The following is a 22359-nucleotide window of genomic DNA, read 5'->3' on the forward strand; positions in this document are numbered from 1 at the left end:
GTGGTGAGGATCTCATTGAAGAATGTGTGACTGCATCCACTGGAAGGTGGAGAAGAGGGTGGTGCTGCCCAGTCAGGGTTAGTTCACAGTGGCAAGGTAAACAGAACAATGTTGAAGTCACAGAGACTATCACGTTTGCACAAGAGGGCATTGCAGTGGGAACTGCAGGAACTTGGCATTGGTGAGGCTTCTCTCTACAGAATCTTACATGCTTGTAAGACTTGGGCTCACTAGATGGCCTGATTCAAAAGCCCACAGTCAGTACATGCAATGGGTGGGTGGAGAAAGGGTGTGGGGACCAGCATTGTGGACTGGTTAGGACAGAAACCTATGGTCTGTGACTACCCTCTGTCCAAGTGGACTGCTGTGACAAAATGCTAGAGAAAGCTGTGTCCAACAGGCACTTAACACTGAAGAAAACCACAGGGACAGCAGTGGAAAAGTGTACTCTAAAAAGTCTGGTGAAGAAGCCACACCAGAAATGAGGAAAGCTTTTCCTTCAGAACATCTCAGCGCCATCTACTGACAAAGCTTGTCATAATTATCAGTACTGAAATCAAATCAGTTTACTAATGACATTTCATGAAAGTTACAAATCTATATGATGATTTATGACTTATTTGTGTGGAAGAGAAAACAGTTGATGAGCAATTTGTCCGGAAAACTGGAAAGATCACATAAATACATATATATTTATATATGAATATATATATATATATATATATATATATATATATATACATGTGATCTTAAATTTCCAATAAATATTGATTTAACAATTTAAACAACATTGAAGAATCAAATATCTAATACCTAGTATCATATTTAAAAAGTAAACTCAACAATGAGTTCTACTCAGAATCATATTTTATGGATTCATATCAATTCAACAACAAGTTGATGATCTATCAAATAACAGGTTATACATAAAATTTTAATGAATAATTTCTATGGCTACTGCCAGCATTATATTTGGACATAAAGATACAGAGATATAAATGGCAGTCTCTTCCCGAGAAACACTCTGGCATTCATAAAGAAATAATTCATAAGGTTTGTCTTAAGTACAACTACAATCCAAAGGAAAAGTAATTAACTTCACCCAACGAAGGTTAAGATAAGCATTATAGAGGGTTTGTGTATGATATGAATATTGAAGGAGAAGATAGGGTGCTTCATACAGAGAATAAGTGTGTATTCCAAGTAAAAGAATTATCATGAGCAAAGACATGTGCAAGTAGAACACACACGTTTTTGAAACCTGAGACAAAATCTTGTGATTATACCACTGGTCTCTCTTTTAGGATAAGGAGAGTCATTAAAGTGGTATCTCCTCTAGTTTTGGAGATCCTCTTATCTTCTGTTAACCTGAATATTCTGGTTTTCTTATTAAAGAAACTGTTATCTTACAGTGTCTCTAGAAAAATTCTTTATGAACAGATATCCATTAGGCATAGGGCATGTATATGGACAATTCTGAATAGAAAATCAAGAATGGGATAAGATGTAGGAGTCAGAAAATTAGTAAAAGATAAAGCCTTGTGAAGAAAGAACACTGAGGAAAACATGCAATATAGGAACACACAAATAAAGGACAGAATTCCTGCAATCAACAATGCTAAATGTCTAGCAAGGCAGAATATTCAGAATTTTTAAAGTAGGGGGGAAATGGTCCTAAAAATAAAAAGAGGAAAATCTCTATATAAAAATTCCAAGTGCTGCTAAATACAGCAGAGAAGGAGCACGGGATGAGTAAAGTGGATACTAATTTGGCAACCAGAAGGCTGTGGGTAACAATGATGGCAGCCAATTTGGCAGAGTGATAGATGCATCCTGGATTGAAGAGTAAATGGACATTGAGAAAGTACAGATGGCAAGTACAGACTATTCATTCAGGCATTTACAGAGAAGGCTGGAGACAGTGACATTAGAAAACAGCTTGTCGGCCAAGTTGAATTTAAGGAAAATTTTTTCTTTGATAATTTTTATTTTACAATGGAGAACATGAAATCTTTTTATATTTTGGAAGAAAGGGAAAGAGGTGGAAATTTTATCTGGTGGATCAAAACAATGAAGAAATTAAAAGATATGATCAAGGGCATTGGTAGAATAAATAATCTCAAAGAGAAGAGTGAAGTCTTTAGAAACACTGGGACATACATAGCATCAAATATTTGAATTTAGATATACAAAAGAGGGAGAGGGGCTGGGGTTGTGGCTCAGTGGCAGAGCGCTTGCCTAGCATGTGAAAGGCACTGGGTTCAATTCTTAGTACCATGTATCAATACATAAAATAAAGGTCCATTGACAACTAAAAAAATATTATAAAAAAAGAGGGGGAGACCAGGGACTTTTTACTTTATGGCCTTCAATTGCTTTTTACAATACTAATGTATTTCAAATGCTGAGGATTAAGAATTTTGTAAGCTGCATTGGAGGTCTAACTTTAAAAAAAAAAAAAAAAGTTGACATCTATGTGCACTGAATACATTCCAGTTCTTAGATCTGCTGTTTCCCATAGGAGATCTCAGAAAATTCACACAACTCTGGAAAGCTAGATATTAAAATAGAAACTTCAGCATACTGATGAGGAAACTAAAGCTCAAGAGTTTTCATATTGACCCAAGGTGACACAACTATTGGGTAGCAGAATCCAGACTGGAAATTTCATTTTTCCAGTCCTAAATCTTGTGTTCCTTCCAGTACATTAATCTACCTCTTCCAGTCTCTAGAATAGCAGTGATTTGGGCAATGCCTCCTGAGGAGACTGCACTAGAAGAGACTATACCTTGTTCACTTTTCCTCAGAATGCTGTTCCAGAAATAAAACTGAATTTATGTATTAATAAGTCAATTATTATAGACTACTCAGTCTGTTGAATAGTTCAAATATGAGAATTGGGATAGACACATAAAACCATATTTAGCATTTTAATCAGTAAAAAAAAAAAAAAGATGTTTCTAGTGGGTCTGGGGCTGTAGCTCAGTAGTAGAGCAGCGGTTGCCTAGCACATGTGAGTCACTGGGTTCTATCCCTAGCACCACATTTAAAAAAATACGTAAATAAAATAAAGGTATTATGTCCATCTACAACTAAAAAAAAATATATAAAAAAAGATGTTTCTAGTAAAAAAAGATACATATCAAAGTTTCTATATTTACTCTAGGTACAAAATAAAAAAGGTAGGGAGGACAATAGAGAGAGAGGAAAACTGGGGACCTCCTGTGCTCTCCAATGGCACCTATGACGCAGTGTGTGCAGGAAAAGCAGAAGTCAGTAAGATCAGTGGCACCAAAGCCACAGTGGTAAGTGCCCTTACAAAAGCTGGTTTTCCAACAGAAGGATGGTGACGGGCCTCATTCTATTTCAGGCTCTTTCATTACTTTGTTTTTCATTCTTCTGTGAGCAAATGATGTGATGAGTAGCACATCAAGGGTCCTGTCTTCCCTTTGGAACTCCTCCCCTTCTCTTTTTCTATGCCCAAAATAAAGTTTCTGGGAAACTTACAACTGTAGAATTTTAAAAGTTAATACAATAACTGAATAAAATTAAAGTTTATGTACATTTAAAATATGCTTTGATTTCCGTTTGGAAAGTGAAACCTGACAAAATTCAGCTTGCCTTCCTGGGATGAGCATTTTAATTAAGCCAATATTTTAATTAGGCCACCAAATTTAACTCTCTTTACATCTGTTCTATATCATGTCTGAGTTATCAGCACAGGGTGTGACTAAAATTATAACTGATTTCACTTGACTATACTAATAAAATTTAGGTTGGTGGTGAGGAAGCAAATGTATAACTTAATCACCTAATAGTAACTCAAATGTACTGAAAATAAGAAAGTTCCACTTGACCAAAATGTTTCCTCCTTGTATCACTAAATTTCAATGAGTGGCATATCCATCTTTAGAACTGGAGAATTTTAACATCTTATGCCTTTTTTCCAATTACTTTCAGAAGATTCTAAAAAGCAGAATCCATTCAGTTTACCTGAATCCATTTCCAAGGTAAAGAAGGCTAACATAGCTACAACAGAACACCCTCCATTGCAATACCATTGTAAAAAGAAAATCATCTAGTTATATTATAAATGTAAAAAGTGATAAAGTATGAGTATAGGAAATTTTGGGCATGAGGTAAAAAGTCCATATGTAGAAAGTCTGATTTCTTTTTGTAAAGGACATACTATATATACTCTCCTTTATATTCTTAATGTCCTTTATATAGAAAATTACATCACAATTATATCTCAAAGCTCAAAAAGTTAACTTTAAAAAGTTAACAAAATTGCTATTTTTATTAAGCATTTAATTTACTGTTGGACTAATTATAAATGATTTTAACTTTTGACTATTTTAACATGTAGTATTCATATTTTAGATAGTTAATTTTATATCCATATGAAATTTAAATTTTCCTACTGACTCTAGGAAGACAATTTGCTGAATCCTAATAAAATTTCTGATTAAATTATACAGGCACAAAATAAAAAATCACATATTCCTGAATCTAATCCTTAGGTTGAGAACTATATGACACGCTTTCTTTCTTTTTTTTTTTTTTTTTCTGGACTTACCTTGTATGTCAAGAAGTTAAATGTCATAATCAGGATCTACTGATTTTCATTATCCCTCCAAATTCCTCTTTTCTCTCCACTTCCTTACATATAATTCTATTGTTCCTTACAATATATCCCCCACAAATTTTAGTATAATCCCCCAATTTCAGTATAACCCTTGTTTAAATTTCCTGTTTTAAAAAGCAAAAGAAAGGGATCATGATAGCAATTAAATTTCATTGAACATTTTCTCTATACTGAACACTGAACTGAATATTTTCCATTTTCTCCTTCATAAAATCCCTCAACAAACCCATTTGTCATATGTCAAGAAGCCTCAAATGGCCAACCGAACATTTTAAATCAAAAGTGACTCAAAACTCCTAAGCTTCAATAAACACATAAAAAGGTGCTCATCTTTCTGAACCAGCAAAGGAAAAAAAAAATTAAAGCCACAATGTGATACCACTAACACCCATCAAATTCACCAGAGAAACGACAGATGTTACCAAGCACTGCAGTGGAAAATAGAGTAACTGGAAATATACATGAAATCAGTACAATAACCAGAAAATGGTTTGATAGTATTTACTAAAGCTGAACATATGCATCTTATATGACCCACCAATTTCATTCCAAGCATACACTATGCAAAAATACATAAAATATGATCACCAAATGACATAGACAAGAACACTCATAGATAGCAGCATAATAACAGAACAACAGTTCTAAGCAATCCAAATAACTGGGAAAAGAGTGGGTAAATAAATTGAGGTGTATATAAATACAAAGAAACACCATACAGCAATGATGACATATGAACTAGAATTACACACAGCATACATGAACCTCAACATATTATGGAGCAAAAGAAGCTGAGCACACAAAAATTCATGCTGTATGAGCCCATTTACATTAATTTCTAAATGCAGTGTACATAATCTATGGTGATAGAAATCAGAAGAGTGGTTATTTGAGGGGATAGCAATCGGAAATGGCAAATAGGAATGGCAGGGATTCTGGAATGCTGGTGCTCTATTTCTTGAGCAGGATGCTGGTTACATAGATGTGTACTATGATTTCAAACTAATCACGTGTACATTTCTTATCTGGGCACCTCTACCCATACATTTTGGAAATTAGCAAAAAACTGTAATTAAAGAATATTTCTGTGATATGTTTAATTATGTTCTAAAGATCAGTAAAGTTAAAAAAAAAAGGAGTGTCTATTATGCTACTGTCAAACTTTTCCAAGAGTAGGAACAATCTACATAATTGAAAGAAAACAACTGGAGAGGGGGACTTGTAATTTCTATTTTATACATATTTCTAATCTGATGATTCTTTTAAAAGAAAAAATGAGCAAAATTTCACACACAAGAAACCTTTTATATATTTTATGATGAAAACCAAGAATTTCTTAATTTGGACTTGTTAGTCATCTTTACATCATAAGAATGTAACAAAGCCATTCATTCATTTTACTCATTCGTTCCTTAGTTATACTGATAACTAACTACCAGATAGTAAGCACTTCAGGGCTTTGAGGCAGTTCATACTCCTTCCAGTGCTTGAGTGACAAATGCCTGTCAGGGCCAGGTGGAGAGGGCAAACTGGCAGACAGGCTGGATGTAAGCATGTATTGTGCAAGCAGTGGGGTCTGATTTCTATCACCATAGATTAGGGAATGAGGCAACAACTACTTAGCTCCAACTGATCTTTTCATGTGGGTCCAATGGAAATCACAATTCACTATGTGAAACCAACCAATTTTTAAATGTACGCTGTTTAAAAGAAAACAAACAAGAAACACTGGCTGGGACAAACAAAGCACATCTGTGTGCTGAATTGGGCATATGGCTTCCAGTTTATAACATCTGATCAAACGAAAGAGATGTGAATGCATGCTGGGCCACAGCCATGAGCAGCTCATTTGCCCTTTAGGTGCCAACCACACAAAGCACCCCACTCATTCTCCTTCTTCTGTTCCTCTATAGCCTCAGGATTGCTGGTTTAAAAATAAATCACTTCATTAAGTACGTTATGGTTTATTCTTACTATGCAGTACTAGGCAGTCATTTAAGTGAATGAAGTAGAGTTCTTAAATCCATATATAGATATAAATGAATACCCTTGAAATATTTTGAGTGAAAAATCAACAAAATTAAAATTAGAAGTGGAAGAGGTGGGCACAGAAGTCAGCACTGGAGCACTTTGGTTTATTATTTTATTGTCTCTTTCCATGTATTCATATTTTTTTAAGTGGAAAAGTTCTTATAGCAGAATTCACTGTTCCCTGGGGATTATGCTTACTAGTTCTTTAATTAGTTACAGTTCTGGTTCAGTGTAAGTCTCCCCTGGACCCTCATTCCCCAGTGGCCAACAGGAAAGCTGTTCAGCAACACAAGCAGTGTCACCCCACTTCTCTGTGGGCTTTATCTTTGCCCACAGGCATGTGGTGCTGGAGAGTGAGTTTTCCTGCTAACCCTTCACACATAGAGACTGCAAAAGCTTGAGCTGTATATGACGTCTGTCAAGCAGCCTGTCTGCCTTCCCAGTAGCTCGAATATAATCATTCTCAGATGAAAACTAGGATCTTGTTTTCCTTCACGTTATGAAACCATTTAACCAGTTTTTACTAATAAGATTGACTGCAGAGAAAGGCCTGAAGGAACAATCCCTGTATTCTGAGACACTTTTAAAGAACCCTGGGGATTTTAAAAATCACAAAAATAATAGACTGTGAGTTTCTGAAAAAAAGTGTTAGGCTCACCTTTTGATGCCCCAGAGATTCTATCACTGCCTTTGCTATCAGCTGCACTGAAACATCTTTTGATTTCAAGTGAAAAAAGCAGAGAAACAATATAAAAAATGACTGAAGTCCAGTGGATAAGGTGTATAATCTCTTTTAAAATACTGGTTATTATTTAATCTTTTAATCCTAATTAATAAACAGTAAATTTTGATAGGATGTGACATGAGATTTCAAATAGCCTTCTTTATTTAAAAAATGTTCTTCCTTTTTAAAAAGAGCTCTTGATGTATTTTATTTATTTGATATTTTATTATGTAAATAATTTCTTTTTTCACATTTTTTCACATTTAATTTTTAATATGTACTATAATATGTAATACATTCCCATTCTCTCTACTTAAAAAAATATTATTACTAGGCAATATCCGTTTTTATTGCTTTTAATTTCCATTACACTTCTAGTCAAAGACGTACACATACACATACATATATATACTTGACATACCACTTAGTCTATAGGATGTAAAAAAACCTCATAAACTGAGATTAAAAAAAAACATAAACCTAACTTCACACTCATTACCTATTAATCACTTATTTGAAATGAGAATATTTAAAAATTACCACAACTTTTAAATCAATAGGGCATTTCTATATATTATCTTCATATAAATGGATCAGGGAATTACAGACCAGAGTGACCATTTACAACATGTAACCAGTATGGCTTATAAAAATGTCTTTCCATAAATTATAATCTGGATTATGGTTATGCAGAGGCTAGTTTAATGTATAAAAATATTCTTAAAGTAAAAATGCTGCCAAATACAAATGCACATTTTCACATATTCATTCTATTCAAATTGTCAATATGACTAAACTTCTACAAATTAAATTTCAATTGTTACCTTTAAATTTTTAGTGATAAATTTGCTAAACAGAAATAAATAGAGGTCTAGCAGAAACTCATTAAAACAACACATTTAAAAATCTTTAGGATTGGTTAGTTTAGAAGCAAGAATTGACTTTAAACAAACTGTTAAGATACACATAATTCTATGTAAAACACAAAGAATGTTAAGTACATGGTATATTTTGTAAAACAAAATGCTAATATCAGAAACATAACTCAAATGAGTAACTTCTTAAAACTTTAGAAATTGATACAAGTTTTGACATATTTTTTACTCTGTACCACATAAACAGAAACAATCTATTAAGATACAAACATTAAATACCTGTGAGAAAAAATATCTAATTTAAATACTCATGAATTTGTAACATACTTGTTTCAGTATACTTTGTATACTTGTATTTTCAATATTCATTAAAAACAAGAATTCCAGATTTAAGGGAGCCATAGAAAAATATGCAAATTATACAATCTAAAAGATAACAATTCTGTTACGTTTATGTAGTAACCTCTTACAAATGTTTACAGAGATTATGAAAATCTAGAAAGTATATATTCAGGCTGGGGTTATGGCTCAGTGGTAGAGTGCCTGCCTGGTGTGAGTGAGGCATTGGATTTGATCCTCAGCACCACAATAGATAGATAGATAGATAGATAGATAGATAGATAGATAGATAGATAGATAAAGCTATTGTGTCCATCTACAACTATAAATAAAATTAAATTAAAAAGTATAAAATTTCTAGTCTATAAAGTGCAATTGTGTACTCCCTTAGTAAGAATACAGCTTTAGTGTGGTTGTTTAACATATTTTGTAAGAGATGTTTACTTTCCTAGAGGTATTTGTATAACCCTTATGATTTGAAGCTGATGATATCCAAATTTAAATAGCTGAGCTACTAATTTCTACACGAGAGGAAACTTATATCACAATCATGTGCTGAAAATTATGAAGTTCATTTTTAATTTTCTTTGGTGCAAAGTACATTTGCATGGCTAATTTAGTCTGCATACTTAAAAAGTGATAAACATATGCTTTAAAAATTACACTACGATAATATACTCCATACTTATAAAATATGGTAGCAGCCTATATTCAAAAGTGTCCCTTAAAGACAATCTAATATTTCCATGTTTGGGCATTCAAATTCTTGAGATGATCCATATATTCATCCCTTAATCTGTACTGAATTTGCAAGGAGAAATGCAGGTTTCTTTTAAGAAGGAAAGCTTTCGGCAGAGTTCAGAAAAGAATTATTATATTTTATTTTTGAGACAGGATCTTGATAAATTGCCCACTCTGGCTTCTAATTTGTAATCTTCCTGCCTCAGCCTCCCAATTCACTGAGATTACAGGTGAGTACTAGCTGCCATACCAGGCAAAAATGACTTCATTATTTTATCTTTCACTCTGTGGTTCTGCCCTTGTCCCTTTCAGAAATGTCTTCTAAATACACTTGTAATACACTTGTATTAACAATCTTCCTTTCATATGTAAAAGATATAAAGAGTGTGTATAGAATAGGCAGAGTGCTAATAGCTGACAAGATTCCACTTCCAGGTACAGATTCCCAGTAAAACCCCTTTCCCTTTTGTGTCGGTGGGTGGGACCTGTGAAATGGTTGGAAATCTCTCCCTAGTTTATAGTACTGTATGTCATGGAAATGATGATAGTCATTGTCAGCACTAAGTCATGTGGACAGAAACATTCTCCTGCTGGCCTTGAAGAAGTATGCCTCCATGTCATGAGAGGAACTTCACACAAAGAAAATGAGGTGGCTTCTAGAAGCTGAGAGCAGCCTCTGGCTGAGAGCCATCAAGAAAATGGGGGCTTCAGTCCTGCAACTGAAAGGAACAGATTTCGCCAACAACAACATAAACTTGGAATGTGACCATGAGCTCTGGAAAGATCACAGCCTCGGCAACACCTCTATTCAGCCTTGGGAGACCCTGAGCAGTGGAGTCCACTAAGCAGTGCCTGAATTCCTGCCCCCAGAAACTGTGATAATTAGTGTGTGTTGTTCTAAGTGGCCACATTTTCAGTAATTTGTTATACAACCTAGAAAGCTAATACAAATAGCAAAATGCTAAGAGCACTGCACTAAGTCAATGTGTGCTCAGAGAAACAGGTTGTTAAGTAATGAAAGCCATTTTAATTTTGCAGGAATTCCAAGGTCTTTGCCAATTCTCTAGAAATTTATGTTGTATACCTAAACCTATGCTTTTTATTGTCTGAACCTTTATATTCACCATGGAATTTCCATTTTCTTTGAGACATGAGTAAAATTAGAAGTAGACATGGCACTTGTATTTTATGGAATACTTTACATGTATATATCATTTTACTATTTTAAAAGTATTTTAAGATTTGTGAGACAATAGCAGCAAAGGCATATATTTTATTCTCCATAACCCCCCCTTAAAAACAGTGATTAACTGGGTTTGCAAAATCGAGTCTCACCAACAACACCTATAGCAAAACTGGTTCTCAAGATATCTCCATGAGCCCCTAAATATGAGCATGTACAAATGAATTTCTGATAGCTATAAACCACATAGTATCTCACAGAAAGATACACAGGGAAGCAACCAGGTTTTGTCGACCTGAGAAGACTCAAATTTCCAAATGCAGACCGATAGTGAAGTGTTGGTTTGGGGTAGAAGCTGAACGTCGTAGGTTCAATATTGAGGTAACTACAAGGAGTTTGTGGGAAGGATGACGTTCAGTGAACCTTCAAAATCAACAGGCCCACGTCCCTTCCAAAAATAAAATTCTGGAAGTAGAAAACAAACTAAGAAAGGTATAAAGAGAGTCAAGAAAAAAGCAACATCCAAATTAAAAAGGAGGAAGTCATAGCCAATACTTGCCAAAACTAAACAGAACTATGAGCTTTAGAACCTGAAGCTAGATATCTATTCTGACTCACACTTCCTTCCCAAAGTTAGTAAAGTCAATTGTATGTAAAAGTGTCTGATAAGAAAAAGAACCTAGTTGAATCCAATATGATGTTACAAGAGAAAACAAATAAGGATCATATTAACAATACCAGAGGCACTGAAAGCTCATCAAAAGTCATGGCAGAAAACTGAGAACTGAAGTATTTCAACAGAAGCTAAAATACATTAAGAAAATGATAGTAGAATAAAAGATCAACACAGCTTAAAGTTGGGACCATTCAGAGATGACATATTAGATCTTGTAAAAACTTTGAAATAGAAAAAAAAAAGTATGTTGAAAAGGAAGTCTAAACTAGAAAGGGTATAAAAGCAAAAAAAAAAAAAAAAAAAAAAACAAGATATAAGACCTTATGAGGAGAAAAAAACAAAAACAAAACTAAAACATAAAAGAAATTATTTTATCCAGATGTTAGCTACCATGGAATATTCTATTTTTAAAAATGATATAATGATCATGTTTACAGTCTGTGTACTTCTTGTATTTTTATTATTTATTAATTAAAAAGTTAAAATAATGATACAAAGAGATAAAAGTGATCCAAGAGAAAGTTGGCTGTAATCCTTTATTTTAGAACATTATGGTCTGCATTCACTCCTCTCCTAAATGCCTCCAATTCTGTCTTGGTCCAGCAGATTTAAATTTGAAGTAAGACTTCAATCTCAGGCAATGGCTTCCTCATTCTGCACTACATTGCTCTTCTGTTTTCCTACAAACCCTCCTAGACACGCCTTACTAACCTTTGTGGGTTTTTTCTCCTTTACCAGCCTCTCAAATATTGGTATTCCCAGACTCTACATTCTATTTTCTCTTTTTTACTCATATTCTCCTTTTAAGCATGATGTTATGCCTGAAGATTTTAGCTTTCACACACATATGTACATGCACATACACACAGGCTCATACAGTAAATTATCAAATATACACTTACAGTTCAGGCCTCTGTCCTGAAAAATAGCGTTTTATATCCAACTGTCAACAAAATTTCTCCATTGAATATCCTATGATTCTCCTCCCTGGCAAATATGCTCTCCACCCAGCCCTCCTTATCTCCAGTAAGGTAAGCAATCTGACCTTCTCATTTTATAAATAAGTTTTCTTTGTCATAGTAATACAATTTTTCACCACTCTTGAAACTTCCCCATATTTCTTTTTCTTAACTATTTTATTTCTTAATACAATAGACGATATTACTGTGGTTATTCAGTTACTTCTTCATCTCCTGTCTTATCTATCACCTTGCCTAAAACTGCTCTCTTTGTACCACTGATGATAATGCCTTAAAACTATTTTCCCTTCACAAGTGTGATTCTGAATTCATGCTAACCTGATTTTAACACATCTCCGTCTGCTCATTCTCTGTTTACATTGATATCAGATATTCTACCGGCACCTAAATAATGGAATTTTACAAGTTATTTTGAGGAAGTGAGCAGGAGAAAAAGAAAGTAAGAGGAGGAATAAGACAGAGGAGACAGATTTCCTCAGAAGAGACCATCACCCCTACCCACAGATTTCAAAAGCTCAATGCATTCTAATAACAACCTCTCCTAGCTCCCAACTCAGTCTTTCAAATAACTGGAAATTAAAAAGTTAAAACAGAGTAATATGGAGCATTGTTATGTTCTCATAAAAACCTACTCTGCTTACACAGCTCCCTCTTGCTGTTAAAGGTTACATCTCTTGCCAATTAACATGAAATAAGATTTGTATTTAACTCCCTTTCATCTGCAATATGTGATAAAATGCTGTTGTATAATCTCGCCTGATAAGCCGCTTTTCCTTCAGTTCCATGCTTCCTTTTCTTTGCTATTGCAAAGACACTGTTCAGTACCCTCATATTCTCTAATAGAGACTCTTATAATAGCCTTCTTGAATTTCTGCCTTTCATCTCTCTCTGCTTGAATCAATCCAAATATTATTAATGTCATGTCAATCAAGTACTCTGTTCAAAACTTGTTCAAGTTCTCCACACTGTCTTTAGAAATAACTTCCAAATACCACTGGCTAGTATTACAATCCTCCACCAATTTGTCCCAGATTTATCTCCCACTGTTCTCTAAGCAATTAGACAAATATCTGCAGGCCCATCCATAGATGACTGCCTCTAAGCTTTTTAATCAAAATATTTTCCTTGCTATAATGATTTGTAATGTTTCATTCCCTCATGTAAAATGACATCAAGCCTCCAAATGGTGTTTTGGGAATAAATCTTTTAACTGGTTTTATTGTATGGTCACAAATTCCTCTTATGACATAAAGGTAACATCTCTCAAAATGTATTATATATGATATTTACATAATTATATGATAAGTTATCTTGATCATATTTAAATATTTGAATATTGTCGAAATAATATTCAATCATATTAAAAGATTCTAATGACTCAACTATTTCACTTACATTAAATACTTAGGTCTAAGTATATGAGACAAAATATTCATTATCATGCATGTGTCAGTTCTGCTAATGGTAATGCACCTTGTATGGACTAACTTTTCCATAGACAGTGACAAACTATGTTTTTTAAAGAAGTTTAAAAACAACTATTTGAAGGTGCTTGAGTTTAGTTAAGAACAGACTGGAGAGTAGTTCAGTTGAGGATATTCTGTCATTTATGTGGCAAGAACTCACATAGAAAGTACAGATTTATCAGCTTTTTAGATTCACAGATCCAAGACATAAAGTATATGATCAGTGAAAAATAAGGGGATATATTTAGAAACTAAAGTAGGCACCTTGAAACCTGTGTATATAGTATCTCCCAAATCATTGATAGATGCCTGAACTACATATGGAAACAGACCATGAAAGTTGTGACTGGAAAATTGAGAAAACTGGCATCTTCCCATTGCAAGGGAAGTCCAGTAGAGTCCAGTCAAACATGGAGCTTCTAGAACAAAAATTAACCCTCTTAAAAATATAACAGAATCCTGAAAACATATAATCTATAATGTCAAGTATACAATGAAAATTACTATATCTGCAAAGAAACACAAAAAATCATAGTTGAGAGAAAAAGAAAAACTAAACTGACCTTAAATGATCAGAAAGTAGAATTAGCATACAAGGACTTTAAAAGTCCTATACAAAACATATTCAAGAACTTTAAGGAAAATATAATCATAATGAACACAAATATGATGAAGTATAAAAATGAAAACTACAAAAAATGAAAATTCTGGAACTGAAAAGTATAATGTGTGTTTTGTGTATGGAACACTAATGAGTTTAACTTTACAGCATATTGGAGATATAAGCACAGAAAAAAATAAATAGAAATGAAATCATTTGTGGGACAATGCCTAGAAAACTAACAAATATGTATGTACATATTCAATATACGTACATATTCAATATGCATATTGAATATATATATATAAACGAATGTGTATGGAGAGCATATATATATATGCTCTCCATACACACATACACACACACATATGTATGTGTGTGTGTGTATGTGTGTGTATGGAGAGCAAACAGTGAGTGAATAAACCAGAAAGTTATTTAAAGAAATAATGGATGAAAACTTATAAAACATGAACTTATGCATTCAAGAACATTGGTAGCCTAAAAACTATACAGTTTCCCCTACCACCTCTACATACAAAATCACACTATAGAAAAACTGATGAAAAACAAACAAAATTTGCAAGACAAAATAATTATAAATAGGATATCATCAATATGAATGATACATTAATTTACATTTGAAACAAGGTTAAAAGACAATAAAACATTTTTAAAAGGTTAAAAGAAAAAAATATAACTACTAAGCCAGAGTTCTATATCCAGAGAAAATATTCTTTAAAAATAAAGATCTTTTCACAAAAATGAAAACTGAAAGAATTGTTGTTAGCAGTTCTAAGCCACACCATGTATACATTCTAATTTTGTACATTTGTATATATACTTGGATATAATCTGATCTTGCACTAACCTCATTTGCCTTCTGCATCTCCTTCAAAATTTCTCCTATTATATTATTTGCATTTCTTTAAAATATACTGTGATGCATTTATATGTGCTACTGAACTTTAATCATGTAGGGCAGCAAGTTAATATTTAAAATACCTTAATTAAAAATCCTCCCTATAAGGATAGATAACAGCTGAAATACCTCAATTAGTGGCACTCTCCAAAGGCAGCTATTAAGTACTTTGATATGACTAATTATATTTGTACCTGAGCACTAACTAGCATAAGGAATTTCAGAAATAATTTTTCAGTTGTATAATGAATAGTGTTTTCTCTATATGTTTATTAAACATATTCTATAGTCACTGCTGCCTCTTCATAAATGGAGTATGTGTATCAAGAGCTATTTGTCTATAGAATATCCAGAGCACTATTTTAATCTGTGCCCATCTTAATGTAGGGTTACGATTCTAACTAAAAAGAAAAATAACAATTCCTGAGAGTGAAATACTGTTTCGTATACTTCAGGGTAAAATGGTGATTGCAATGCTTCAAAGGGTAAAAATGAGTAAGAGCAAAGACTCCACCCAGCTTATAGAAACAGACTCCATGACTGGTCTTTGAGCCTGCTTGTGAGTAAATGTTACATGAGTGGTCAAAGTCGGTTGAAATTTACTTTCATTCCCATTTCATACCATATCACCTAGTGTTAGGGACTCAGGAAAAAAAAAATGTACATCTTTCTCCCACTAACATATATCTTAAGTCAGCTTGAAATCCTGCCCTCTTCTCTGCTCCTCAACTCACCTGTCTAGGAAAAAGTAGTTATAGAATCAATAAGTCTTTGCATGTCTTTTGTAAAATACTAATTGTAAAATTTATTTATATAAATTATATGTGAATGTTTGTGTGTATCTGTTATGGTTTAGATATGCGGTGTTCTCCAAAAGCTTGTGTATGATACAATGCAAGGACATTCAGAGGCAAATTATTAAATTATGAGGTATGTCACCTAGTCAGTAGATCAATCCACTGATATGGATTAACAATGGGGTAACTATAGCAGATAGGGTGTGGCTGGAGGAAGAATAGATCACTGAGGGTATTTTGGGCATTTATATTTTGGCCTTTGTGAGCAGATCTCTCTCTCTCTCTCTCTCTCTCTCTCTCTCTCTCTCTCTCTCTCTCCCCCCCCCCCTTCCTGGTTGCCATGATCTAAGCTGCTTTCTTCCACCACACACACGTGCATGATGGTGTACCTCACCTTGGAGTCAGTGACTGTGGACTGAATCTCTGAAACCATGAGCCAAAAAAAAAAAAAAAAATTTCCTCCTTTACATTCTTCTTTTCAAGACTTGATCATGGCAATGCAGAAGCTAATTAAAAAGTACATATATCTGTATTTATCTCTATTTATATATACACACATATATTCCAGTTTCATGGATAAGTTAATAAAATTATACATAAGAACACAATAGAGGGCTGGGGTAGTGGCTTAGTGGTAGAGCACTCGCCTAACATGTGGAAGGCACTGGGTTCAATCCTCAGCACCACATAAAAATAAATAAAATAAAGGTGTTGTGTCCAACTACAACTAAAAAATAAATACTAAAAAATGTTAAAAATTGTTCACTAAATGAATATGACAAGAATTAATCATGTCACAGGTTTATAGCTGATATAGGTTTTAAAGGTCCAGAGATCATTTCTCTGTCAGTTCAAGTCAGTTCATTTTTACTGTTTCTATCTTTCTTGGGAAGAACTACTACAATTTTTGTTTTAAAATAAAGTATTTTAAGTATCACTTTTATTGGTGGCAGTGAATGAAACTATCTTACCTCCAAATGGTATCCAACTCTGATGAAGGCACAAAGTGGGTCAAAAGCTCCAGTACCACAGGTCAGAAGGTGCGTCCTATTATAATGATGTAAAACCCGAACATAATTTGCACATTCATTCTAAAGCGGAATCAAAATGAAATAAATTGATTAGTGTAATAGAAATGTTTAGCCATTTTTTAAATTTTTATTTTCCCTAGCCCTTTATTCCACCTCCTATTTCACCATAATTTGCCTTCAATGGAGGGTCAAAGGATGCAGATAAGAAAAAGATAAAGGAAGAAACCAGGGTGACACACATTTTAGCAGAGAAGTGTGAATTCCATTTTACAATGAGAACAAAGCATTTTTCATGTATTCTAGATCATGAATGAGTATTTTTTAAAATGCACTGCTTAAATGTGTATTCAGGCATAAAAATTTGCATGGCAATATGTTCCTCTATGTAATTAAGTTATTCTCAATGCTATTATTTTTAAGTATACCATAAACAATGAATCAACACAAGATTAAAAAACAAATAATTAGAGACGGCTTCATTATACAGAGAGAAATATATACCAGACTGTAGGGCATTTCAGAATTTTGATATCTGGGAAAATATAACTTATGCCCTCAAATCCACATATTAATATAAAGCATTTCTAAGAGAATTTACAAGTAAATAGAAGACTAACCAACAGAAATAATATTTCACTTTTAAGGTTATCTCCTAAGATTACTATTGCTGTGAGATTATAATCCAAGTTTCAACAAGTTTTTTCTATTAAGGATCAGGCTGTAAACATTTCGTTTGGGGTCCTTCTGACCTCTGTTACGAATAAATGCAGCTATAGCATGAAAGCAGCCACAGGCAAAACAAAAATGTACATGTGTGTCAATGCTCTTATAAAACTCAGAAACATCAACTATAGGCTGTATTTGGTCCAGAAGCTTCAGTTTTGTAACACTGGTTTTAAATGTAAGCTTCTTGAGAACAGAATCCTTATTTTACAAATCACTGCATTTCCCAGTAAATCAAACACAGTATCTAGTATATAATATGTGCTTGAATACACTTTAATACATTAGTTACTAGTGGAGTTTTATGACTAAGATGTTGAGTGAAAAAAATGTTTAGAATTGTTTCAAAACCAACTGGCTAATTAATTCAAATACCCTGTTGGAAAATTAGGTTTTACTATTTCATTAAAAATAAAATATGAGAGGCTGAGGCAGGAGGATTAAGAGTTCAAAGCCAGTCTCAGCAAAAGCGAGGCTCTAAGCAACTCAGTGAGACCCTGTCTCTAAATAAAATACAAAATAGGGCTGGGGATGTGACTCAGTGGTCAAGTGACCCTGAGTTTAACCCTCAGTACCAAAAGAAATAATTAAATAAATACATAAATTATGAAAGAAGTAGTAAACTCTTTGAATGGCAAATACTACTTTGATAATCATTATATGGAATAATCAGTTGTGTGTGTGTGTGTGTGTGTGTGTGTGTGTGTGTGTGTGTGTTTCTAGGGATTGAACCCAGGGCCTTGTGCATGCAAGACAAGCACTCTACCAACTGAGCTATATCCCAAGCCCACTGTGGTTATCATTAAATGTAATATTTTTTAAGGACAGATTGTGATTTCAACACTTTAATGTTTCATATAACAATATTAGGATGGAAAGACAAGAAGATCTATTTTACCATAAGAGATCCATATGACATAATATCCTTTAAAAGAATAAGGAACTGAATTAATTATCCAGGGCACAGATATATTTATTTAATTTCCCACTCTTTAACAAAATTTTATTCTGTGGGTAAGCCATATTGGTGATAGAATCTAGTCTTTCAGACAAGAGGAAAATATTCTATCCTGAAATTTCTGTAAGTACTTGCTTCTTTTTTGTTGACACTGTCACCTCTTAAAGAGTGAACCAATTAGGACTCATTTTGGCTCAGCTGAGCTTAGATTGACACCGCCTAGGAGTAAGTTCAATTAGTCAGCATCATGATGTGGGCTAAGGCTGCAAGAATGTGTTGACTCAGTCCTTGGCTATGACCCAGTTGCTACAGAGAATTAGAAATTGAAGTAATATGTGTTAGTCATTTACATGGCATTTTCTTTTCCTAATAAAGATAAATTTACTTTCAGAGAGAAATATGCAGGCCTTCCTCCCAGATGAGTATTACATTAGATCAATCACCCTCTCCTAACCTCTGAGGTCCTCTTGTTGCCTTGTGTCAGGAAAGGCGTTGTAAACAGCATTTCCCTTTCCACAGAGCTGGGGTAGTGCCTCAGAGGTAGAGTGCTTGCCTAGCACATGTGAGGCACTGGGTTTGATCCTCATCACCGAATAAAAATAAATAAATAAAATAAAGTCACTGTGTCCGTCTTAAAATAAATAAATCAATAAATAAAATAAAAGTTAAGACCTGGATGGCAGCTCAGTTTCTTTTAACTCTACATTGAAATTATCTTTTATATAATTGTAAGTTTACTGTATGTATATATTTATATTTTCCTTCATGAATTACACTGCATCTGTACTTTTCAAGACCAAATAAAAGTTAAATGATTCAGTCCTTCCTTTGTGCTTGATCAGGAATATAATAGATAATTTGTGTAATTTACAATGAATAATACTTACTGCATCTTTTCCTTTCATTATGCATTCTTCTATTTTTACTGCTGTAGTAGGCCAGTGTATCTGAAAGAGAAGATAATGTACTATTATGGTATCTAAATATAAAAATAAACGACACTGAAAAACCATTTCATTTTCTTCTACAATTCAATATGTTTCTATTTTCCTCTGTTTTCTCAGAAGATAAAATAAGATTTTATCATCTTCACATAATTATTTGCACAATAAGAAACTTATCTATGAGCTTTTACTTCATCCTCCCCTCCTTCCCCTCCCCACCAACACACACATACCATAATCTTTTCAAAGCCTCAGACCTTTAAGTCTGGTCACCCTTCAATCAGCCTTTCCCTGTGTTTAACCTGTCAAAACTTCTGCTTTCCAGTCTTTCTGCTGTACCCTACTGCATTTTTACTATGTAGCACAGAAACTAATGTATAATGAACTTTCAGTAATCCTTGCTGCACAAAAGGATTGAAAGTGACTCTTTAAATACTAATTTATAATGCACCACCCGCTGATATACCACACTACATCTTTGATTCTTATTTAAAACACCATTTATCAGTTTCCAATTGGACTTTAGAAAGTTTTCATTTCAAGTTTGTTGGCTTCCTTCTTAAAGAGAGAATGTATCAAATCTGTCTTTTTCTTCTCCACCAATAGCTAGCAATCTGCTGAGATCACAGGCAGAAATCCATTAGAACTTATTCGACAGATTTCTGTGATATTTATCTTTAAAGAAATTATTTTCTTTGTTAATTTCTTTTCTCAGACTCTTTTTCCCCTCTTTTTGCTTAAACTATACAATCAATCATACTATATGCCAGACATTGTGTTAATAACTTTCTTTTTGTATTTTGCTTTATAAATTTGTGTGCAGAGGTTTGTTACAGTACTCAATTCATGGCTCAATATCATCATTGGTCTTGAAAGGCCTCTTTTTTATTTTAACTGTTTATTTCTGTCTCTTTCCACTGTCTCCATTCTACTTACATCCCTCCTCCAGGAGACAAATGTTATATCTTCCTACTGGGTATATTTTCGTTTGTTTGCATACATTTTTATAAGTATATACTATTGCTTTTGTGCATGTTTCTAATTTATGTAAATGGCATTGAATTTTATATCTTATCTTTACTCATCTTCTTCACTAAGAACTAGGTTTCAAAGACCACTTGATAGGTTTCTGTACCCATCTGGTCTGTTGTTTCTGATTGTTTTGTAATGACAAGGGTATGCATATCACACATTTTCTTATCTACTCTCCCAGGGATGAATGCCCAGATGGCCTCCAAATCTCTACCACATCAACATTGTTACCTATTTGCACATGCTTCCTTGGGATCTATTTAAGAATATCATTAGTATGTATAACCAGGAGAGAAATTACTGAGTTCTCGGGTAAACATGCATTGATCTTAGAATGTAGTGTCAGACTGCTCTCCAGAATGGCAGTATGTCTATACCAGCAATCCAATATCTCCCCATCCTCACTTGGCATTATCTGTCTAATATTTTGTGCTAAGCATTTTAAATACAATATCTAATATAATAATTATCAAATGTGTCAATGAGATGGTATTATCCAGGAAGCTTCATTTTAAAAAAAAAAAGCCTATTATTCCATGCAAGTCAATGAAACCATAGATGTATAGGTGGAAACCAAGGATTCTGATCCATGTGAGTAACTGTAGCAACTGGTACGTTCACAGACATCTCTCTTACCTTGAGAACTTAAGCCTCCTAGCTAATAGTTTATCTCCAGATGTGCTAGGTCAATCTCCCTGTCCCACCAAAATGAAAATACTCAGTCTGCATCCTTTCTTGTGTTCACCTGAGAATTCCATGGGAGCAAACCTCATGCTAATGTGTCATTCTTGTGGACTCCGCTGGTCAGATCATGATGGACTTTATCTTTGAAGGATTCTGGTTCTCAACAGAGAACACTGCTGATGTGGGTTTTTTTCTTGTTTGGGGTTTTTTGTTTGATTTTCATTACTTCCAATAAAGCAGGGCTAGATCAAAATTTCTTTGGTTCCCTCACCTTTTTGTAGGCAGTCACCCTTATGCTGTCAAGTTATCATTATGGTGAAAGGAGTAGAAATGCCTTAGCTAAGTAGCATGGACCTCTCAAATTATTATTCATATTTTTACATACATCTTCTTCCTCCTTGGGAAGCTTAAGAATCCTTAGGAGTCTTTGTTAAAAAGGATTCAGGTATAGCCTACTACTACACAATGTTTATTATTGATAGACTCTACTTCTAGCCCTCACTGGTAGGCCAGATTTTTTTCCATCTTTGGCAGTTTGTTCCTGTAAGTTCTCATAAGTGTTCTCTCCCTATACCCATTATCATCCCATTCTGTGTTCTGTCAGCATGGGAAAAATGCTCTGGTTATCAAACTAAATATTGTTGCTGACTGAAGTTCATTTTTTATTTAATGAGCAAACTATTTTCAGTGTCCAACATTCAAAAAGGAGAAATCCTGTGTGTAAATCCAGATCTTTGGTTTCTCTTTAAAAATTTTAAAGACAAGCCACACTGGGTATATGCATGCTTGTGAGATAGTGTTCCACTGGAGTTAACATCTGAACTCTTCTTTCAATGGGTCATGTACTCCCTGACTGGCTTCAGGGTTTTTTGTTTTTTTTTTTTAATTATTATTATGCAACTCATCCCTGTAAACATTTTAGGTTTTGAAATTTGATGTTTATGTTTGAATCCCAAATATGTTCAAAATTTAAGGGTTTTGTTTGTTTTTTTAGCCATGCCCCATGA

At 33.8% G+C, this 22359-nt stretch overlaps 1 protein-coding gene across 1 annotated transcript in view; it reads right to left on the reverse strand.

Annotated features, from left to right (window-relative positions):
* Nucleotides 1–22359, reverse strand: part of Sema3e (semaphorin 3E) — a 107659-nt gene that overhangs the window by 70408 nt on the left and 14892 nt on the right. Inside the window, exons 2-3 of the mRNA XM_026384977.2 lie at nucleotides 19580–19639; nucleotides 16952–17071 (exon numbers count right to left, since the gene is read on the reverse strand). Of these exons, the coding sequence (XP_026240762.2) occupies nucleotides 16952–17071; nucleotides 19580–19639 (180 nt within the window). The remainder of the gene's footprint in view (nucleotides 1–16951; nucleotides 17072–19579; nucleotides 19640–22359) is intronic.

Source organism: Urocitellus parryii, chromosome 3, assembly GCF_045843805.1.
Source record: "Urocitellus parryii isolate mUroPar1 chromosome 3, mUroPar1.hap1, whole genome shotgun sequence".
Lineage (NCBI taxonomy): Eukaryota > Metazoa > Chordata > Mammalia > Rodentia > Sciuridae > Urocitellus > Urocitellus parryii.